This window comes from Eubalaena glacialis, chromosome 7 (genome assembly GCF_028564815.1).
Source record: "Eubalaena glacialis isolate mEubGla1 chromosome 7, mEubGla1.1.hap2.+ XY, whole genome shotgun sequence".
NCBI lineage: Eukaryota > Metazoa > Chordata > Mammalia > Artiodactyla > Balaenidae > Eubalaena > Eubalaena glacialis.
The window spans coordinates 37,851,212-37,871,993 of record NC_083722.1 but is presented as its reverse complement, the minus strand read 5'-3'; the positions used below and the strand labels follow the sequence as shown (position 1 = coordinate 37,871,993).

The 20,782-nt window shown below is 40.5% G+C and overlaps 1 protein-coding gene across 1 annotated transcript in view; it reads left to right on the top strand.

Moving 5' to 3' along the window:
* Positions 1 to 742: 742 nt before the first annotated feature.
* TBC1D22B (TBC1 domain family member 22B) overlaps positions 743 to 20,782 on the top strand; it is a 65,075-nt gene continuing 45,035 nt past the window's right edge. Inside the window, exons 1-2 of the mRNA XM_061195102.1 lie at positions 743 to 941; positions 13,393 to 13,449. Of these exons, the coding sequence (XP_061051085.1) occupies positions 886 to 941; positions 13,393 to 13,449 (113 nt within the window). The 5' untranslated portion in view covers positions 743 to 885. The remainder of the gene's footprint in view (positions 942 to 13,392; positions 13,450 to 20,782) is intronic.

Genomic DNA, 20,782 nt, shown 5'->3' with positions numbered 1-20,782 from the left:
CTTGGAGATGCGCTATGTCCTCTCAAGAAATGTTACTTTGTAGTCTGAACTGGATAGATAAAATAAGAATATTTCCTAAACAGTTTGTCAGCATCTGGGTTCTCATAGTCAGAAAGTGACAGTTATTGGTTGAAACAGAGATTTGATCATTTGAATTTCACCTACAGCACAAGTCCTTTAATAGTGATCAATTACCTGAGGAGAGCGAGGCTCTTGTGAACCAACCGTTACTCACGTGTTGAACAGTTAGCAACTCTGGGCCATCGGGTCAGTATTGATCTTCCTCTACAGATTAAAATATATCAGGGTCCGAACGGAACGGGGGAGGGGAGAAGGTAATAACTAGAATGTCGTTGAGTTGGGAGATGTTAAAAATGGGCTGCAACCAACACATGGGCCCTTATTTTTAGGTCAAAGATTTATGTATATAAATATATATGCTCTCTCTTTCCAAAAAGTATTAGACTCAGGAACCTCATTACCCCCAAAGAAAACAGCACCCTCTCCTCCTTCCCATAGGTCCCTTTCTTTACCTGCTTCTTCTCCTGCCTGGGTTAAGGAACTTTCAGCCCCGCCTCCCGGCTCGTCTAAGCTCCGCCTGCCCTGTTCACCTGTGTGCCCAGCCCCTGACGGTACGTTCGGCTTCAGCGGCCTGCAGGATTCCAGCTCCCGATTGGTCTGTCTGACCACAGCCTGCGCAGCCCACCAATGGCAGCGGCGCTGGGTGGGAGGGTGCCCACATCCAAGATGGCGCCCCCAGGAGCTGGGAGAGGGTGACCGGCAGCGGGGAAGCGGCCTGGGCTGGCCCTGCGATTGCGGGGTCCTGGGGGCATCTCGCTGGGTACCCCCCTGGCCAGCCTACAAGGCCTTCCCCGGGCTGGAGCAATGGCCGCCGAGAACAGCAAGCAGTTTTGGAAGAGGAGCGCCAAGCTACCGGGGAGGTGAGCCTAGGACGCTGAGAAGAGGGGATTGGACCAAACCCTTCCAGATCCTAAGCCCTAAATCCCGCGGGCCTGGGGCATCAGCGACCGAAGAAGGCTGGTTTGGGGAACATGGGCGGGGGGAGCTGGGGCTGCCTGGTGGCGGGAGGACAGCTGTCAGGCAAAGGAGCGGGCACTGAGCTTGGAGGTGGCTGGGTGTGGGAGCAGACCCGGGACTGGGGGCGTAGGGCTCTGGAGGGGCTGCCCTCGGCCGGGAGGTGGCCGGAGTTCAGGCATAGGGGACAGTGGAATTGGGTGAATAATCAATGTCGGTCCTGGGTTTGGAAGGCCATCCCCAGAGCTGCTTTTCACTTTAAACAGAACTCCTTCGTGGGGGGAGGGGGGGGTCTCCACCGCGCACAGGTGGTTGTTTGCACGAGGATGGCCCCTGCCGTTGCTCCCCCAGCTCTGCACGTACGAATTTTTCTCCTGGACTCCCAAAAAAGTTCTGGTGGGAGCTTGGGAGCGTCTGCGGGGGGACAAGAAAAGTGAGGAAAATTCTTAAGCTCGACCTTACTTTATCTTGAGTTGGCCCTTTCCTGTTAGGAATTATTACAGGGTGACCTAGAATTGAGATTATTTCTTTAGCGTTCTCTAAGGATTTGTTCAACCCCAAGTGACCTCTTCTCCTCTGCCTGGTAATGTACTTCTTGCATTAAATTGTTTAGTAGGAGAACAGACTTTCTAAGTTACTCTCCACTCCCACCATCACCCCCTTTTTGGTATATGTTGAGTCTCTTAGCAATTGTACATTCGTCAGTCTACTGTTGGTTTATAGTTTAAATTTGTTTGGGGGTAGTCCTAAGGAGTAAAAGGAGGAGTGTATATTTCAGTCTTAATTTAAGATTTCTGACAGCCACAGTCTACTTGATAATGAAATTCATGTTTGGTTGTGCCCCACGTGCTACCCTTCCTTATTGATTGATTCAGGGATAATCCTTTAAACCTGTGGCTTTTTTTTTTTTTAAATAGCAAGAGAGAAATGAGGGTCAGTGGTTGCTATACAGCAGTCTTATTTTATTTAGGATCCTGTTAGACATCTGGGGATCAGCTTTAAGTAATACAAGGGAATGCAGAAATAGCTTCAGGTTAAAGTGCTGTGGAGTCACAGTGTTAATATTAATGCTAAAGACTTCTACGTTTTTAGATAGGCACCACTTCCTGCCAACGATTCTTTTTCCTTCCTGGTCTAGGGAGCTCTCCACTCTTGCTAACTGCTGTTCTCTGGGGATTTCCATGGTGAGATCATTAAATTTTGACATCTGAAGGTTATAATCAGAATCTATGGGAAAACTGTTAAATCAGGAAGCAGTGTTTGAGATTTGGGACATGGCAAAGTATTTTGTGCCTACTGACTTCTGGTCGTTATTAACAATTTTTGTTTTCATATTTCCTCTTTTGGATTGTAGAAACAGTCATCTTTTTTGCAAAGCACTACTTTTGTGAGATAGGAAGAGGAGTCTTTTCAGTTTCTTCAAGTTTCTGGCTTCCTTTTTCATTTTGAAGAGGAATATACAGGGATAGAAGAGAGAACATTTGAGTTCTGAAAGACTTGGATTATTATGGGACTGTTATCTGTGTGATCAAGGGCAAATGATTTACTTAATCTCTTTAGGCCTCAGTTTCCTTATCTGTGAAATGAGGATAAAAATACTTTCTTAAAGGTTCCTGTGAGGACTGAATTAAACACCGTATTTGTAAAGAACCTAGGACAGTGTTTATTTAGCGCATTATAGTTGCTCGATAAATACTAGTTATTAGTATTACTGTTATTGTTAGAGAAAGTAAACATTTAAAAGAATGTTTCTCTGATCCTTACTCCAGTACTAGTTATTTGTTTTCATTGTTTATCTTAAGGCATTAAAATGTTGCCAAAATTCATAATAGTACCTTGCTTGTTGAAGAGAAACATTGTTCAGCTGTGTGCTTTTAGCAGGGAAGCCCCAGGAGCCCCTGGTTATGGGAGAAAACTAAAGTTCTTTTAGATAGAAAGTGCTTTGATTTAAGGAAAATATTAGGACATTTTCTCAAGAACAGAACTTTTGCATTTGTACTCTTTCAGTCATACTGAAGAAGAACTTTCTCTGGTTGGGGAAATGACACAGATAACTGTGTCTAGGTCCATGGCAACCTAGAAGTGAAACTAGTTTACTCTTTGCAAATTGAAAGGTAAAAATTCAAAGCAATGGCAGATTACTTTCAGTTTCTTTGATCATGATCCAGCAACCTTAATTACAACAAATAGGAATTTTATGTAGTAAAATAGCCTCAAGTTCAAAATGAATTAAACATCCTTTTGTAAAATAATAGCTTTATTGAGATAATTCACATATCATAAAAATTCACCCTTTTAAAGTGTATAATTCAGTGGTATTTAGTATATTCATCTAGAGTATAAATGGTTTTGTGCAGCCATCACCACTAATTTCAGAACATTTTCATCACCCCAAAAAGAAACCTCATAGCCATTAGTAGTCACTCCCCATCCCTTCCTCCCTCTGGCCCCTGGCAACCACTAATCTTTCTGTTTCTATGGATTTACCTATTCTGAACATTTCATATAAATGGAATAATGTGATATGAGGCCTTCTGTGCCTGGTTTCTTTTATTAAGTGTAATGTTTTCAAGGCTCATTCATGTTGTGGCATGTATCAGTATTTCATTCCTTTTATGGCTAAATAATATTCCTTGTATGAAAGTACCTCATTTTGTTTATCCATTCATTAGTTGATGGACATTAAGGTTGTTTCCACTTTTTGGCTATTATGAATAATGCTATGAAATTCATGTGCAGGTTTTTGTGTGAAAGTATGTTTTCTATTGTTTTGAGTATATGTAGGAGTGGAATTGCTGGGTCATATGGTAATTTGATGGAATTAAACATCTTTTTTAAGTTCTTTCAGTTATTCATAAGAGCCCCATGTACTTAATACATCAAATGGTCCTTGTGTGGATGCCTAGGAAGACAGGACGTAGTATGTACCATGTGGTTAAGAATACAGACTCTGGAAACTTGAAACTAGTAGATCAATAAGTTCTGGAGAGTTAATGGACAGCATAGTGATTATAGTCAACAACACTGTATTATAAACTTCAAAGTTGCTAAGAGACTAGATCTTAATTGTTCTAACCACAAAGAAGAAATGATAATTATGTGACATGATAGAGGTGTTAGCCAATGCGACAGTGGTAATCATACTGCAGTACAGTCAGCCCTCAGTGTCTGGGGGGGATTGGTTCCAGAACCCCCTCAGATACCAAAATCTGCAGATGCTCAAGTCCTTTATATGAAATGGCAGTATGGTTGGCCCTTAATATCCGTGGGTTCCACATCCATCCGCAGATTCAACCAATTGTGGATCAAACTTCGGAGGGCGACTGTAAGTGTACTGAACCAACAGAATGTACATCTTAAACTTACACAATGTTGTATGTCAATTGTATCTCCAAAAAAGGAGAAAAAACAAAAAAGAATGCAAGCTCTGGAACCTGACTGCCTGGTTTCAAATCCCAGCTCTGCCACTTTCTAACAGTGTGACCTTGGGCAGTTACTTAACCTCTTTGTGCCTTAGTTTCCTCATCTGTAAAATGGGGACAGACTATCTACCTTATAAGGCTGTTATGAGGATTAAATGAGATAATGCATAGAAAGTACATAGAAGGTACTCACTAATATTAGCCATTATGAAAATGGTAGTTGTGATTACAGTAGCTCCTATTTTTATTTGTTTCTCCTACTTGCTCTAGTTTCTGAAACTAGAATTGAAAAACTTTGATCAGTGGTGTGTCTGGAGCCCCCAGTGAGTCCTGGGTGGAAAAAAATACCACCTATTGTTAATTAGGCAGAGGGTTTACGGAGGCACAAAGAAGCCTAATGCAGGGTCTCTGTGGCTGTCAGGTGTTCCTTAGCGATGAAGAGTATGATTTTGAGCAATGGTTCTCAAACTTCAATGAGTCACCTGGCAGGCTCGTTAAAACATAGATTGCCAGGCCCCACTTCCAGAGTTTCTTTTTTAAAAAAATTAATTAATTAATTAATTTTTGGCTGCATTGTGTGTTCGTTCATTGTGGTGCGCGGGCTTCTCATTGCGGTGGCTTCTCTTGTTGCGGAGCACGGGCTCTAGGCGCGCGGGCTTCAGTAGCTGTGGCTCAAAGGCTCTAGAACACAGGCTCAGTAGCTGTGGCTCAAAGGCTCTAGAACACAGGCTCAGTAGCTGTGGCTCACGGGCTTAGTTGCTCCGCGGCATGTGGGATCTTTCCAGACCAGTCCTCGAACCCATGTCTCCTGCATTGGCAGACAGATGCTTAATGACTGCGCCACCAGGGAAGCCCACTTCAGAGTTTCTAATTCAGTAGGTCTGAGGTGGAACCTGAGAAGTTGAGCTTCCAAGAAGTTCCCAAAGGATACCGCTACTGCTAATCTGGGAGCTGCACTGTGAGAACCACTGAGAAAAATAGCCCTGAATTAGATTGAAAGAAACCTGATTCCTAGTGCTGGATGCTTTTGCCATATGGATACTGAACAATTTTTTTTTTTTTGGGCCACACCACGAGGCATGTGGGATCTTAGTTCCCCGATCAGGGATCGAACCCGTGCCCCCTGCAGTAGAAGTGCGGAGTCTTAACCACTGGACTGCCAGGGAAGTCCCTGGATACTGAACAATTAATGCATCTCTGTTTTGCTGTTCAATAGCATCTCTCACGAAACACATCCAAGCAGAACTCTTGATTTCCACATCTGCCCACTCCTGCAAAGCTATTCTGTCCATCTCACTTAATGGCCCATTGACCAAGTTCCTCAGACCAAAATTCCTAATGTCTTTCATCCTTCTCTTTACCTTCCTGCCACATCCAATTCATTAGCAAGTCCTGTGTTGGCTTGTCAAAATATATCCTGAATATGAGCTGTTCTCACCTCTTCTCCCCCTACTACCAGGATCAGACTGAGTCCTCTCTTGCCTGGACCACTGCTATACCTTCCTAACTGGTCTCCCTGCTGTGAGTGGAGTCGGTGCCCCTAATCCCCGTTGTTCAAGTCAGCTGCAGTTAGGAGGCTACTGCAGTTAGTAGAGGGAGAGGTTAAGAGGGCTTGGACTAGGGCAATGGCAATAAAGGACAAGTTTGGGAATATCTATAGGACTTGGTAAATCCCTGGATTTGGGGAGTAAGGGAGAAGGAGGTGCCAAAGATATGTCACCTTCAGGTTTCTGGCTTGGGTGGTCAGGTAAGATTGTGGTGTCCTATCCTCAGAAAAAGCCACATTTTTGGACAACATACTAACTACTCCATGCTCAGTTTTCTTATCTACGAAATGAGAAGTCTGGATTGGGTTCTGAGGCTCTTACCAGTTCTGATGTTGAGTGTTAAACTTGCCAACTCCAACTCGTGTCACTGGATATTTCTCTTTTGCTCTGTCACTCACAAAAGCATGATTGATATGTAAGAGTAGATTTGGGCGGGGGCAGGGGGCGCCGAAAGTGGGTTTTTCTATCTTGTGCTTTTGAAAGCAGTGAATCACTGGCCCCACTGAACATCTGAGTGTCACGAAATTGTAAAATGTTAGAATTCCACCCTAAGAGCACTGCCAGTGAGGAAACTGAGGCCAGAGAGGGAAAGTGACTTGCCCCAAAGGACACTGTAAATTTCTTGGCTCCTGGTCCACACTCTGCTGCAGCTTCCCCCCTCCCTCAATCTCTGCTAAGATTTAGACACCGTCTGTCCAAGCACCTCATCCAGTCCAAGGGTGTGGACGCTGCCATTGAAAAGATGCGGATGAGACTTGGAGTAGGAGAGACAAATGTGAGCCAAAGCCTGGCTCATTTCCCACGTTCTTATTTCCAATCCTTCTGGGAAGGGCTTCTCCCTCTTTTAAAGCAAAAGTGTTTATTGTGAACGTCAAGGAGCTCTTTTAACATTCAGTGAAGTTGAGAAAAGTGTCTAATCACTTGAATTACTTAGGAGCCCATGGATTTTTAACTGAAACCGTCTCTGTCATTTGGTCATTTTTCATAACACGAATGAATCTGATAGTAGACTCGGTGTAATGGTCCCAGCCTATCTGGGCAGGTACATTACAACCTATTCTTAGCTTGGAAATGCTTTATTGATAAAGTCAGTGACTAGGAGATACTGAATTATCCCTGAAACAGCCAGTTCTGGAAGACTTCCATCAAGTGAGTGTGTGACCCTGCATTGATTGCCAGCATGTTTGGCTTTAAATTGGATAGCTCTGTTCCCATGTTTGCTTCAGCTCCTCTGTCAGTGCTGAACAAACACCTGTTGATTTTTTCCTGCCAAGCTTTTTGCACCGTTCTGACTACGTGAACCAGCTATACCAGTATATCCTTTGGCGTTGGTTTATTGAAGAGAACAATGGAGGTTGACCGAGATTTTTGCTTCATTTTGTCTTCGTTGTAGCACAGCCCGTGACATTCTTTTCTCTGTGTGTGCATTGTGATTTCTCTGTGATGCAGTGTGATTGCCTCTTGTTTTTAGGTCTAGCTAGGCAGGAGTCAGCTTAAACAGAGGCCTGGATTTTGTATAGTTCCAGCCTTGACTCACTAAGGATTGTTAAGTGCCTGCTGGTGTGTGTCATGCTCTGCCAGGTGGTGAGGGGACTACAGAAAAAGACATGGCGCCACCACTGCTCAGTAGAAGCTGAAAATCTCCTTGGCAGCACAGCTTCCCCTGGTGAGGATGCTGCGTATTATTGCCTTTCCAGTTTTTCCACTTAGCATATGTTACTTTTGTAATCAGAAAAACTTAAAAGCACAGCTGGGTAAAACACATTGTTGAGTGAGAAAAGCAAGATGTAGACCGATATGTACATGCAGTCTTTTATGTAAAGGTTTAAAACATACAAAAGATATTATGGATATTATGTTTATGGATACATGAATATATGTAAAAGTATAAAAGCAGATGGGAAGGATTTTGTACCCACTTCAGGATAGTGGTTATCTCTTGGGGAGGCAGGGGAATGGAGCTGGGGGCTGCAACCGGGACTTCAGAAGTCTCTCTAACGCTTTATTTTCTTAAAAAAAGAAATGTGACAAGTGTTAATATTTGTTAAGTCAGAGTGATGGGTTCATGAATGTTATATCTTTCTCTGTACTTTTCTTTGTGTTTGAAAATGTGAATTAAATGCCTTTTACATTTGTGGTAGAGCAAATGTTTTTTAAATTTGTGTTGGAGAAATCAGCCAGCCAGCCATGAAACTAAGTAGTATTTAAAGTACCATTTATGATTTAGCGTCAAAGTAAGTCATAAATACAGTATGATGTCATTTATATAAAGTCTTTAAAACATGCAAAGCAACACTATATATTGTTTAGGGATACATACATAGAAAATGTAAAAACAAAAATGAGGGTGAAAAATGCCAGATTCAATAAAATGGTTTCCTAGGAAGGGAGGAAGGGTTGTGCTGGGGTTTCAACTCCGTAATGTCTTATTTCTTTTCTTTTTTTTGGCTGCGCCACGTGGCATGTGGGATCTTAGTTCCCTGACGAGGGATCAAACCCACATCCTCTGCATTGGAAGCGCAGAGTCTTAACCACTGAACCGCCAGGGAAGTCCGATAATGTCTTATTTCTTATGTAGGTGTTAAGCACCTACCTGGGTGTACCCTATATTATGATCTAAATCTAGTTTATTTAAAAAAATAGCTTTTTTTTTTTTAAAGCAATATAAGCCCTGATGTCTGCATTTTAGGGAATCAGAGAAGGCATGGGTTGGTGGACGCTCAGAGAAGGTCTCATGGGGCAGGGGGTGTAGAATTTGAAGGAATTTTTTAGGATGGATAAGATTTTGAAAATGGAGTAGGCAGAAGAGCCCAGTTTAGTATTTAAGGTGTTTTTGGAAGGTGGAGTGGAGACCAGCCTGCTCTAGAGTTGAGTTTGGGTTTGGGAGGAGTGGATAGTACAGGTTGATAGGTGAATTATACGTGCCAGGAAATTGAGCACCTTAATCACCAGGCTCTTTCCGTCTGTCTTCATTTGGTCTCTGTGGTCATCTGGGCTTCTCTTCCTTTTCTAACTTCTTGCTTCTCCTTTTTGAGATTCAATAAACTAATAAATTATACAAAGTGTTCCTGGTACAGATACATCATGGTTTAGTTCAAGAATATGTTAACAAGTTCAGTTTATGCTCTGATACCTTTGCTGATGAAGTGCATCATTTATCTTGGCCTTTCTGGCTGTGCCAGCTGACATCTTTTAAAAATAGCCTACCATGATTTTAAGATCCCTTTCCTGGATGGTAATTGACGGCCTTTGGCCCTTAAACCTGCACAATTAGGATTGTTTTTTTTCTGCATGGATTACTGGCAGGTGGTAATACTCGTTTATGGAGAGAACCTAAGGATTCTCTCATATTTTTCTATTCAGTCACCCAACCCAACTTGCCCATTGAGATCTTCCTGCAAAGTTTATTCTCTGATCTTTATATTTTACTAACATAGAAGCTTATGGACTTGGAGAGTTCAAGTGTACTCAGAGTATTTGCAAACATTAAAGTAGAAAGCAGTGGCCCTTTGGGTTTTCTAATTTGTTTGTGCTTTTTGTTTTGTCTAAGCTTTCTCTCTCTAAGCCAAACTTTCCTGTATTCTTTAATTCCTTGTATTTTCTCTCTTCTTTTCCTCTGCCTAGGAAACTCTATAAATACATTCAAGTAGTACTGTTTGTATTTCTGTGGTCCTACATGTGATGGTTAATTTACAAATTACTTAACCTTCCAGAGAAGTTTAGGGAGTAGGGATTCTTACAAATAAAAAGGTCAGGGACGTAGTCATAACTAAAGATTGTACACAAGAATATTCCCTTTGGGGAACCTCTTGCACTGTTGGTAGGAATGTAAATTGATACAGCCACTGTGGAGAACAGTATGGAGGTTCCTTAAAAAACTAAAAATGGAACTACCATACAACCCAGCAATCCCACTACTGGGCATATACCCTGAGAAAACCATAATTCAAGAAGAGTCATGTACCACAATGTTCATTGCAGCTCTATTTACAGTAGCCAGGACATGAAAGCAACCTAAGTGTCCATCGACAGATGAATGGATAAAAAAGATGTTGCACATATATACAATGGAATATTACTAAGCCATAAAATGAAACGAAATTGAGTTATTTGTAGTGAGGTGGATGGACCTAGAGTCTCGTACAGAGTGAAGTTAGTCAGAAAGAGGAAAAACAAATACCACATGCTAACACAATAAAGACGCAGACGTAGGGAATGGACTTGAGGACATGGGGAGGGGGAAGGGTAAGCTGGGGGGAAGTGAGAGAGTGGCATGGATTTATATATATTACCAAATGTAAAATAGATAGCTAGTGGGAAGCAGCCGCATAGCACAGGGAGATCAGCTCTGTGCTGTGTGACCACCTAGAGGGGTGGGATAGGGAGGGTGGGAGGGAGACGCAAGAGGGAGGAGATATGGGGATATATGTATATGTATAGCTGATTCACTTTCTTTGTTATACAGCAGAAACTAACACACCATTGTAAAGCAATTATACTCCAATAAAGATGTTTAAAAAAAAAAGAATATTCCCTTTGGAATCTTAGTAGAAATAAATGTGAATTGGCTACATTTTTATTTAAAAGCAACTTTAGGATCACATCTGTTATGTCAAAGTAGGTACTTGGTAAACTTGTTCTATTTTCTAAATGTTAGGTAAGGAATAAATTGCAAAAATTGGAAGGAGGAAGAAAACCAACATTTCTTAAGCACTGAGTGTGTGCCAGGCAGGGTTCACCTCACTACTTGCTAGTGTTACTACCTGCAGGAATTGTGCTGAAGGGCTTTTTAGACATTGTCCCATTTAAACCTCCCAACCCTCTTAAGATTGCTTAATTTGTTTCTTAAAAAGGTGATAATGTACACAATGCTAATTCAGAAAGGTACAAAAAGGTTTGCACTGAAAACTAAGTCTCTGTCACAGGGCCCTCCAGTCATCAGTTCCACTTCCAAACCACTGCTACTGGTGTCTTGTGTGTTCTTTCAGAGATACTCTATAAATACATAATCATATATAATTATGTGGATATATTTTATTTTAAAGATTTTTACAAAAATGGAGGTATTATTATGCATATAATTCTGCATCTTTTTTTAAAAAATAAATTTATATATTTATTTATTTTTGGCTGTGTTGACTCTTCGTTGTTGCATGCGGGCTTTCTCTAGCTGCGGAGAGCAAGGGCTACTGTTCATTGTGGTGCACGGGCTTCTCATTGCAGTGGCTTCTCTTGTTGTGGAGCACAGGCTCTAGGTTGCGCAGGCTTCAGTAGTTGTGGTACATGGGCTCAGTAGTTGTGGCTTGCGGGCTCTAGAGTGCAGGCTCAGTAGTTGTGGCACATGGGCTCTGTTGCTCCACAGCATGTGGGATCTTCCCAGACCAGGGATCGAACCCATGTCCCCTGCATTGGCAGGCAGATTCTCGGCCACTGTGCCACCAGGGAAGAGCCCTCTGCATCTTTTTTCAGTGAATGTTTCATGTCAGTGGATATAGAACTGCCTAATTCTTTTTAGCAGATGTACTGAAATTTATTTAACCAGCCCCATTGATGATAATCCTTTTTCTTTTAATAGGAAAGTTCAGCCCATTTATATTTATTGGAAGGACTTATATTTGGTTTTAGTTCTATTTTTAATATTTTCTTTTAAAAAATCATTCACTATCAGGATAGTACTTGCTTTGGGAGGTGGGCGTGTGTGTATATTCTGATGATTTGAAAGGTTTATCTTTTTATTCTAGTGATTGCATATAACTTTTTACCATATTTCTTCAGACAGTATCTATTGACTCCCTGCCATGAGTAGTGATGAAATTAGTAGTTATATTTCCTGCCTCCTCCTCACTTGCTTTTAGTTGATTATATTATTTTTCTTAGTTTTATTTTATATCTTGAAACATACTTATACCTATATTACTTGAGCTATCAGCTTTAAATATCTTTTGAGCCTTGTCAGTAAAAGATGAAGGAATCAGTCTACTTATTTCAATCTACTTTTTCCTCCATCCCACTTTAACATTTGCCAATTACATTATTTTTACATTCTCTTCTGCAACCATAAAGCCTCAAATTTAAGACTCAGGCTTAAGGTAAGATCAATTAAATGCTCTCCATCAGTCCTTTTGCCATAGTTTCTCCATTTATTTTATTATTAATAGAAGTTTTTCCTCTAGTAGTTTCTTCAGGAAGGAGTCAGGGAGACCATATCCCCTGAGTTCTTACATGTTGAAACATGTTTTTCTGTCACCTTTGTACTTAAACAACAGCTTGGCTTGATAAACAATTATTTTCAGGTCCCTCTTATTTTCTTTTTTTTTTAAACTGTGAACTACTACAGAAAAGTACATGAAACAATTGTTTGGTATAATAACTTGATAAATAATCTCAAAGTGAACACTCCAGAATCCCCCTGTGTCTGTTCTCTCTCACACCTCCTTCCTTCCCTCCAGTGATAACCACGTCCTTTTATGTTAATCACTCCTTGCTTTCTTTATAGTGTTACTACTATGGATGCATCCCTAAACAATAGAAATCATTTTTGTCAGTTTTTGAAGTGTATATATATAGAATTATACAGTATCTACTCTTTTATTCTTTGCTTTTTTGCTCAACATGACATTTGTAAGATCCATTCACATTACTTTCAGCCTTACTCCGTTTATTTACGTTGCTGTAAAGTATTCTATTATGTGAACACATGACAGTTTATTTCTCTGTTGATAGACACTTGGGTTATTTCTAGTTTGGGGCTAAAAGGATCCATAATGCTATGGACACTTTTATATGTATCTCTTGATACACATATCTATATATTTCTCTAAAGATATATATTTGGGAGTGAAAATACTGGGTCTTAGGGTATGCATATTTTGTTCTTCCTAGATACAGCCAAACTTTTTTGAAGTGGTCGTATCTCTTTATACCCCTACAAGCAGTGTGTGAGAGTCCCGTGGGTCACTCTACTCTTGATTTGTGGTGTTGCTTCACTGTCTTGTAGTCCAAGTGGTCCTTTGGGGTAGGTGATATTCCAATTTTATAGATGAGAGAGCATATTCAAAGTGGTCAGGTAATTTAGTGCAAGTTTATAGAGGTAGTAGATGCCACAACTGGCATTTGAACTCTGTTCTCTCCAACTCTAAAGCCTTTCTATGCTGCCTTCTTTACAGATAGAACTTCCTGACAGTCAGTTACGTAGGGCACTGAAACCTCACCGGGGAAGATGAACATTTTTTTTTAAAGAGTAGGGTGCTATCCTTTGGCTTGGGTATAGTTGTTCTTGAAGGCAACCTGCTTCTCAAAGTCCCTTCCAATGTTGTGATGCAGGTGGTACTCACCCAACATATTTACTTTCCTGACAACTTGCTTCTTCCTTTTTTCCTTGCTTTTAGCATCCAGCCCGTGTATGGAGCACAGCACCCTCCTTTGGACCCTCGGCTCACCAAAAAGTAAGTCAAGATATTTTTCCTTTCATGCATGTACTTCTCCTAAAACCCCGAAACCCTCCCCTACTTTGTTGAAATGACAGTTTCCACTTGGACCTTTTCTAGCGTCTCCTCTGCTCTATTTTTGATCAGAAGATGAGTAATCTTCTTACCTCTAAGCAGTCCATTACTAAGTGGAAAATTAACTTACATCAGAGATTTTTTTCTTATATTGGAAGCTGGTATATGTAGGGGTTTGATGTTGGATTCTCTGTTCTGTGAGAAGGTCTTTATTGATTAAGTATTGTCCTGAAATTGAATGATTGATGACCTTCTTCTGGTTTCTGGGGCCCATTGCTTCTGAATATATATATAGGTCTGCCCTCTTCCTTATTCTCTGAGAATTGAGGCAAATAGAACATAACTGTGGGGCTGGCAGTTTTCAGGTCCTCTTTCTCTTTGACACACTCAAGGAAACGCAGCCAGACAATGGAGTTAAAAGCTCCCTGGAGGCTGTTTCTTTTTTTTCTTTTTTCTTTTTCTTTTTTAATCCCACCCCACCCCCTGTCCTGAAGGCTATTTCTTCTAGTAAAATTCTAGTAAATTATTTTCTAACATAACAGAGACCCTAGTTAAATCCAAGATGTGTGGGTGTGTATTTGTACCCCAAATTATCGCTCTATCACATCTTTCTCCCATAGGCCATCATTCAGCCACAATAAATTTAAATGAGGAGATGGGTCATCTTCTCGCATGTTCTAAGAACTTTTGCCTCTATCTTTGAGCAGGCTTAATCTTAGAGACTTATTTCTAGGAAAGTTGTCGCTTGTAGTGAAAGCTGAATGATTTGAGAGGTACAGGAGACCTAGGTTCTCATCCTTCAGGGGCCTGTGTGATAATATCTACCCTTTCTTTCTTCATAGTCAATGGGGAAGTGAAGATAATGTACATTAAAATATTTTGAATACCTAGAAAAATACCTTATCAAATATGCATTATCAATATTTTAATATTCTTTTAATAATTTAATGTGTGGTGAACTTTCTATAATTCTACCAACTCATTCTTTTTGCAATTTGGCCAATGTGTAGAAGGTACAGTCTTCTGAATTACTATAGAGGCATGATTGCTGTTCATTTCTGTAAAATGCACTATTTTTATATCAGGAACCGCTAGAGTGTAAGCTCTCTGTTCACCACTGTACCCTTAGCACCTAGACCAGCAGGTGGCACATAGTAGGCACTGAGTAAATATTTATGGAATGAAGGAATGAAATCCCTGCATTTACTTAGACAATGGGTTTTTCTTTAATGTTTCTTAGTATGTACCTTGTATTAGATCTTCTTAAGGGGAAACATGTTTTCTGTGATATTTTTGTGATATTTTCATTAAGTATAATGAATTGTATTTCCTCGTTTTACCAACCGTGGTCTCTGGTCTGTTGGCCAGTGTAACAGGCACTGTTAATTACCTTCCCAACAGTCTTCCCTTCACCTGCTTCTTCCTTGCTCAGGAACCACAGTTCTAGAGCAGGTGACAGTGTACTTAGAGTAGGTATCTGGGTTAGTTTAAGCCTTATATAATAATTCCTTGGTAATACCAGTGACTGGTCTATGATGGGCTCATTTCATTGGTTCTGGCCAATGAGATGTAAAGGAAAGTCTCCTGAAGGAGGGTTCTTGGAAGGATTTTCTTTTCTTGACCAGAGAGAGATCGTTTTGTGAAGAAAGCTGCGTTTTGCCTCCACTCACATTTCCTGCTTTTCAATGTGTTAGTGTGAAAATGAGATGCGAGGGACTTCCCTGGTGGTGCAGTGATTAAGAATCTGCCTGCCAGTGCAGGGGACACAGGTTCGAGCCTTGGTCGGGGAAGATCCCACATGCCGCGGAGCAACTAAGCCCATGCGCCACAACTACTGAGCCTGCGCTCTAGAGCCCACGAGCCACACTACTGAGCCTGCATGCCACAACTACTGAAGCCCGTGCGCCTAGAGCCTGTGCTCCTCAACAAGAGAAGCCACCACAATGAGAAGCCCGCACGCTGCAATGAAGAGTAGCCCTCGCTCGCCACAACTAGTGGAAGCCCACGCACAGCAATGAAAACCAAACGCAGCCAAAAATAAATAAATAAATTAAAAAAAAAAAAAAAGAAAATGAGATGCGAAGAACTGTAACAGTTAACTTGTACCCTGAGGGAAAGATGAGAATTGCAGAGACACCAGCTCAGTGCCCTGACATCATGGTCTTTACAACTTAAGCGTCATAGTTGAGTATTCTGTTCCTTGTAGCCAGTTCTGTTCGCAGCCAGGATTTGTTGATTGGTAATAGATCCATTCCAGCATAATTTATAATGGCCTTTGATAAACACATGGCTAATGTAAAATCTGCCATCCACCTGTATATAAGGCACTGGGATGTACTATCCTATTTTATGTTTGGGTCAGAGTCACCAGACCTTCTCTGCATCTGTCATCAACTGAGTTTTCCCTGATTCTGTATTTAGGGCAGGTCTTGAGGAATATCACCATATCCCAAACTGCCGAGGCAAACTTTATATACTCTTGTTTTTCCCACCTATTTTTTTTTTTTTTTAAACACCTTTATTGAAGTATAATTGCTTTACAATGGTGTGTTAGCTTCTGCTTTATAACAAAGTGAATCAGTTATACATATACATATGTTCCCATATCTCTTCCCTCTTGCATCTCCCTCCCTCCCACCCTCCCTATCCCACCCCTCTAGGTGGTCACAAAGCACCGAGCTGATCTCCCTGTGCTATGCGGCTGCTTCCCACTAGCTATCTATTTTACATTTTGTAGTGTATATATGTCCATGACACTCTCTCACCCTGTCACATCTCACCCCTCCCCCTCCCCATATCCTCAAGTCCATTCTCTATTAGGTCTGTGTCTTTATTCCCATCTTGCCACTAGGTTCTTCATGGCCTTTTTTTTTTTCCTTAGATTCCATATATATGTGTTAGCATACTGTATTTCTTTTTCTCTTTCTGACTTACTTCACTCTGTATGACAGACTCTAACTCCATCCACCTCATTACAAATACCTCCATTTCATTTCTTTTTATGGCTGAGTAATATTCCATTGTATATATGTGCCACATCTTCTTTATCCATTCATCCGATGATGAACACCTAGGTTGCTTCCATGTCCTGGCTATTGTAAACAGAGCTGCAATGAATATTTTGGTACATGACTCTTTCTGAATTATGGTTTTCTCAGGGTATATGCCCAGTAGTGGGATTGCTAGGTCGTATGGTAGTTCTATTTGTAGTTTTTTAAGGAACCTCCATACTGTTCTCCATAGTGGCTGTATCAATTTACATTCCCACCAACAGTGCAAGAGTGTTCCCTTTTCTCCACACCCTCTCCAGCATTTATTGTTTCTAGATTTTTTGATGATGGCCATTCTGACCGGTGTGAGATGATACCTCATTGTAGTTTTGATTTGCATTTCTCTAATGATTAATGATGTTGAGCATTCTTTCATGTGTCTGTTGGCAATCTGTATATCTTCTTTGGAGAAATGTCTATTTAGGTCTTCTGCCCATTTTTGGATTGGGTTGTTTGTTTTTTTGTTATTGAGCCGCATGAGCTGCTTGTAAATCTTGGAGATTAATCCTTTGTCAGTTTCTTCATTTGCAAATATTTTCTCCCATTCTGAGGGTTGTCTTTTGGTCTTGTTTATGGTTTCCTTTGCTGTGCAAAAGCTTTTAAGTTTCATTAGGTCCCATTTGTTTATTTGTGTTTTTATTTCTATTGCTCTAGGAGGTGGGTCAAAAAGGATCTTTCTGTGATTTATGTCATAGAGTGTTCTGCCTATGTTTTCCTCTAAGAATTTGATAGTGTCTGGCCTTACACTTAGGTCTTTAATCCATTTTGAGTTTATTTTTGTGTATGGTATCAGGGAGTGTTCTAATTTCATACTTTTACATGTACCTGTCCAATTTTCCCAGCACCACTTATTGAAGAGGCTGTCTTTTCTCCACTGTATATGCTTGCCTCCTTTATCAAAGATAAGGTGACCATATGTGCGTTTCCCACCTATTTTTATTTTATTTTAAATTTATTTTTATGTTCATTTTTTGGCTGCGCCACAGCATGCGGGCTCTTAGTTGCCTGACCAGGGATCAAACCCGCGCCCCCTGCAGTGGAAGCGCAGAGTCTTAACCACTGGACCGCCAGGGAAGTCCCTTTTTCCCACCTATTAATGATATAAAACCATGAATGTTTCCACTGGTCATTCAGCAGAGTTGCATTCATACTTTCAGTAGAAGTAGTTATTTAGCTCTGCAGTTTGGGAGGAATATAATTGTCACTGAATAAATTGCATCCCTTTTTCGTGCATGTGGTGGTTTGGTATTACCACTCTACAATCTGGGACAACATCTAGGTCTGCACTGGACCATTTTACAATTCCAGATTGTTACTATAAAACATTTATTGCCCTTATTTGAGTGCCTTTGTTGGGACATTTTTATTACTTTCTCCGCTACCTGATTACCATTCCACTTCAGGCTACCATTAATTACTGTGTGGTTAATCCTCATCACAGTGAAGCCTTTACATTGGGTCTTCAATCATCTAAACTGCACGAGCACAGCAAGTCATTACCCGTTTGTGTATATTGACTTCCATTTGCCAAATTATTATCATTAGTGATAATATTGCCTGCAATAATTTTTATACCTCAGATAAAACTAGTCTTACCGCAGAGCGGCCCCATTGGCCACTTGATGGTATGATAAACTTCTAAATTTATTGTTTTCTGAATTGATATCCTAGTTCTGAGTTATAAATCTAGTTCATGTGAAGCCACACTAGTCATTGATATGACTGGATTTAGCAAATTCTCCACTTGCTTCACACCCCTTACCAGTGTCAAACGTTATTTTTCTAAATAAATTTGTGTTGTATTTCTATTAAGTGAACAGCCGTCTCAGTAAAACAACATAGCATTAATCAAATCACAGAATGATTGATCTTTTGTTTCCTAACCTATATAACAAACAAACTATAATTTGGCATACAGATGTAAGGAGGTATGGTGAAGGTGTCTATGCGAGGCCAGGTTGGTTGTAACTTTGATATGGTTCTGTTTAAGTAATTTTGGTTAAACTTCAAGCCACACTGTGGCATTATTGTGCCTCAGGTTAGTTATAGATTAGTTGGGACCATGTTAAAATTAGGCAACCTATAAGCCAGAGGCACCCCCAGCTAGAATTACCTGGATTAATATTTTACTGACACTCACCATGGCCCGTCTCTTGGTGCGGTATTTTTTTGTTTGTTTGTTTGTTTTTTAAATTTATTTATTATTATTTTTGGCTGCGTTGGGTCTTTGTTGCTGCACGCAGACTTTCTCTGGTTGCAGTGAGCGGGGCTACTCTTCCTTGCGATGCATGGGCTTCTCATTGCGGTGGTTTCTCTTGCTGAGGAGCACGGACTCTAGAGTACAGGCTCAGTAGTTGTGGCTCGCGGGCTTAGTTGCTCCGCGGTGTGTGGGATCTTCCTGGACCAGGGCTTGAACCCATGTCCCCTGCACTGGCAGGCAGATCCTTAACCACTGTGCCACCAGGCAAGTCCCTGGTGCAGTGTTTTGATCCACTCCAGGGTGTGCATATGCTTCACCCAATGTTAGACTAATAGCATCTAGTCAATTCTTTGACCTGAGTTAAAATTCAGCTTCTTGATTCATGGTTTATTTAAAGAATTCTTAAGGCATCAAGAGGGTATTTAAGAAACATCAACCAAGGAAAAAAAAAAAATAACCTTGGCATCCAAAGTACTCTTTATCACTCCATTGGAATCGTCGTGTGCAATCTTGAGGTACACGTGGTCTCTAAGGAGGAAAACAATAACAGTAGCCACATACTCCTATGCAGCATTTTTTTGATGGCAGATCTTTCTTACACATCCGCCTGTTTGTTCTTGACAGTGAACCCACTGAGGTGAGTACTGCAGGTTGTGGATCCTGGATCCCCTTTCACAGAGGAGAAGCACAGTGATGAATCCAGAACATACAGCCTCAAGAGGTCTGCAGAGAAGTAATTTGCCTCTGGCTCATGGATTTTTTTTTTTTTTTTTTTCAATATTTCCAGATCCTTTTTTTTTAAAAAAAAAAACATCTTTATTGGGGTATAATTGCTTTACTGGCTCATGGATTTTTGATGTGCAGATTTTTGCACTGCATTGCCTCAGTTTTATTTTCTTTGATTTGGGCTCTTGTTCATTTTTGGTTGTTCATTCAGTACTCTTACTTTGGGGATTGACAAAAGCCAACAAAACAACCTTTTCCAGTGGTTAATAAAAATAATATGCTCATTGTAGAAAACATGAATAATTCAGAGAAGTATAAAAATTAAATTTATCCCCTATAATTCCATAGCCCAGAGATGAGCAGTGTTAACATTTTGATGCATTTTATTCCTGGTCTTTTCTGTATATATACTTTCTAAGAAATATAGAGATCATAGAAAATATATAATTTTGGTTCAATTTTCACTTTATTGAGATCATTTTCTAGTGTTATTAAATAGCGTTCAAGATGTGATTTTCGAGAAGCAGTATAGCATTCCATTTGGTGGCTGAAACATAATATATTTCATCATTTGCAATTTCTAGATGTTTATGTTGTTTGCAGTTTTTAACCAAAATAAATAATACCATTATAAACTGTTTTAGATCACCTTTGTTTGATTCTCTGATTATTTTCTTATGGTCAGAAATTATGAATCATTTTCAGGCTCATGGTGTGTATGTTGCCAGATTGTTTTCCAGAAGGTGGTACAACATACACCCCGACCTGCAGTATTAGAGAGCTGGTCTCGCTACACCTTAGTTAGCACCAAAGAGGATGCGTCTTTAAATCTTTACTGATTTAGTGGGTGGAAAATGGTATCTTGTTTCCTTCACGTTTGAACTGTTACTTCTTGTAATCTTATGTTATCTCCTGCATACTGGGTGATAGAGTGATATATTTTCCTTTACTCTGTGCGAGACTAGTGTTTGAAAATATGCCTCAGTGATATCTTTTTTGGTGTTAATAATAGGGACTTTCCGATGACCTGTATGAGTTACGAGTCTGTATTTATAGATGTTAGGAACAATTATCTTTCAGAATAACTATTGGACGTATCTAGGGAGATGGGATGGGTATTAGACCACCCACCTCTACCCAAAGGGAAGAAACATCTCTCGGAAATGGGGGAACTTCAGCTCTTCCAGCAGAGCCTTGTTTTTAGTCTAGAGTTGGCCTGGCTTGCTGAGGGAAACAGTGAGGCATTTTAATGATGTTTTTACCCCTTGCATTCCAGTCCTCAGGGATGCTAATTAAGACT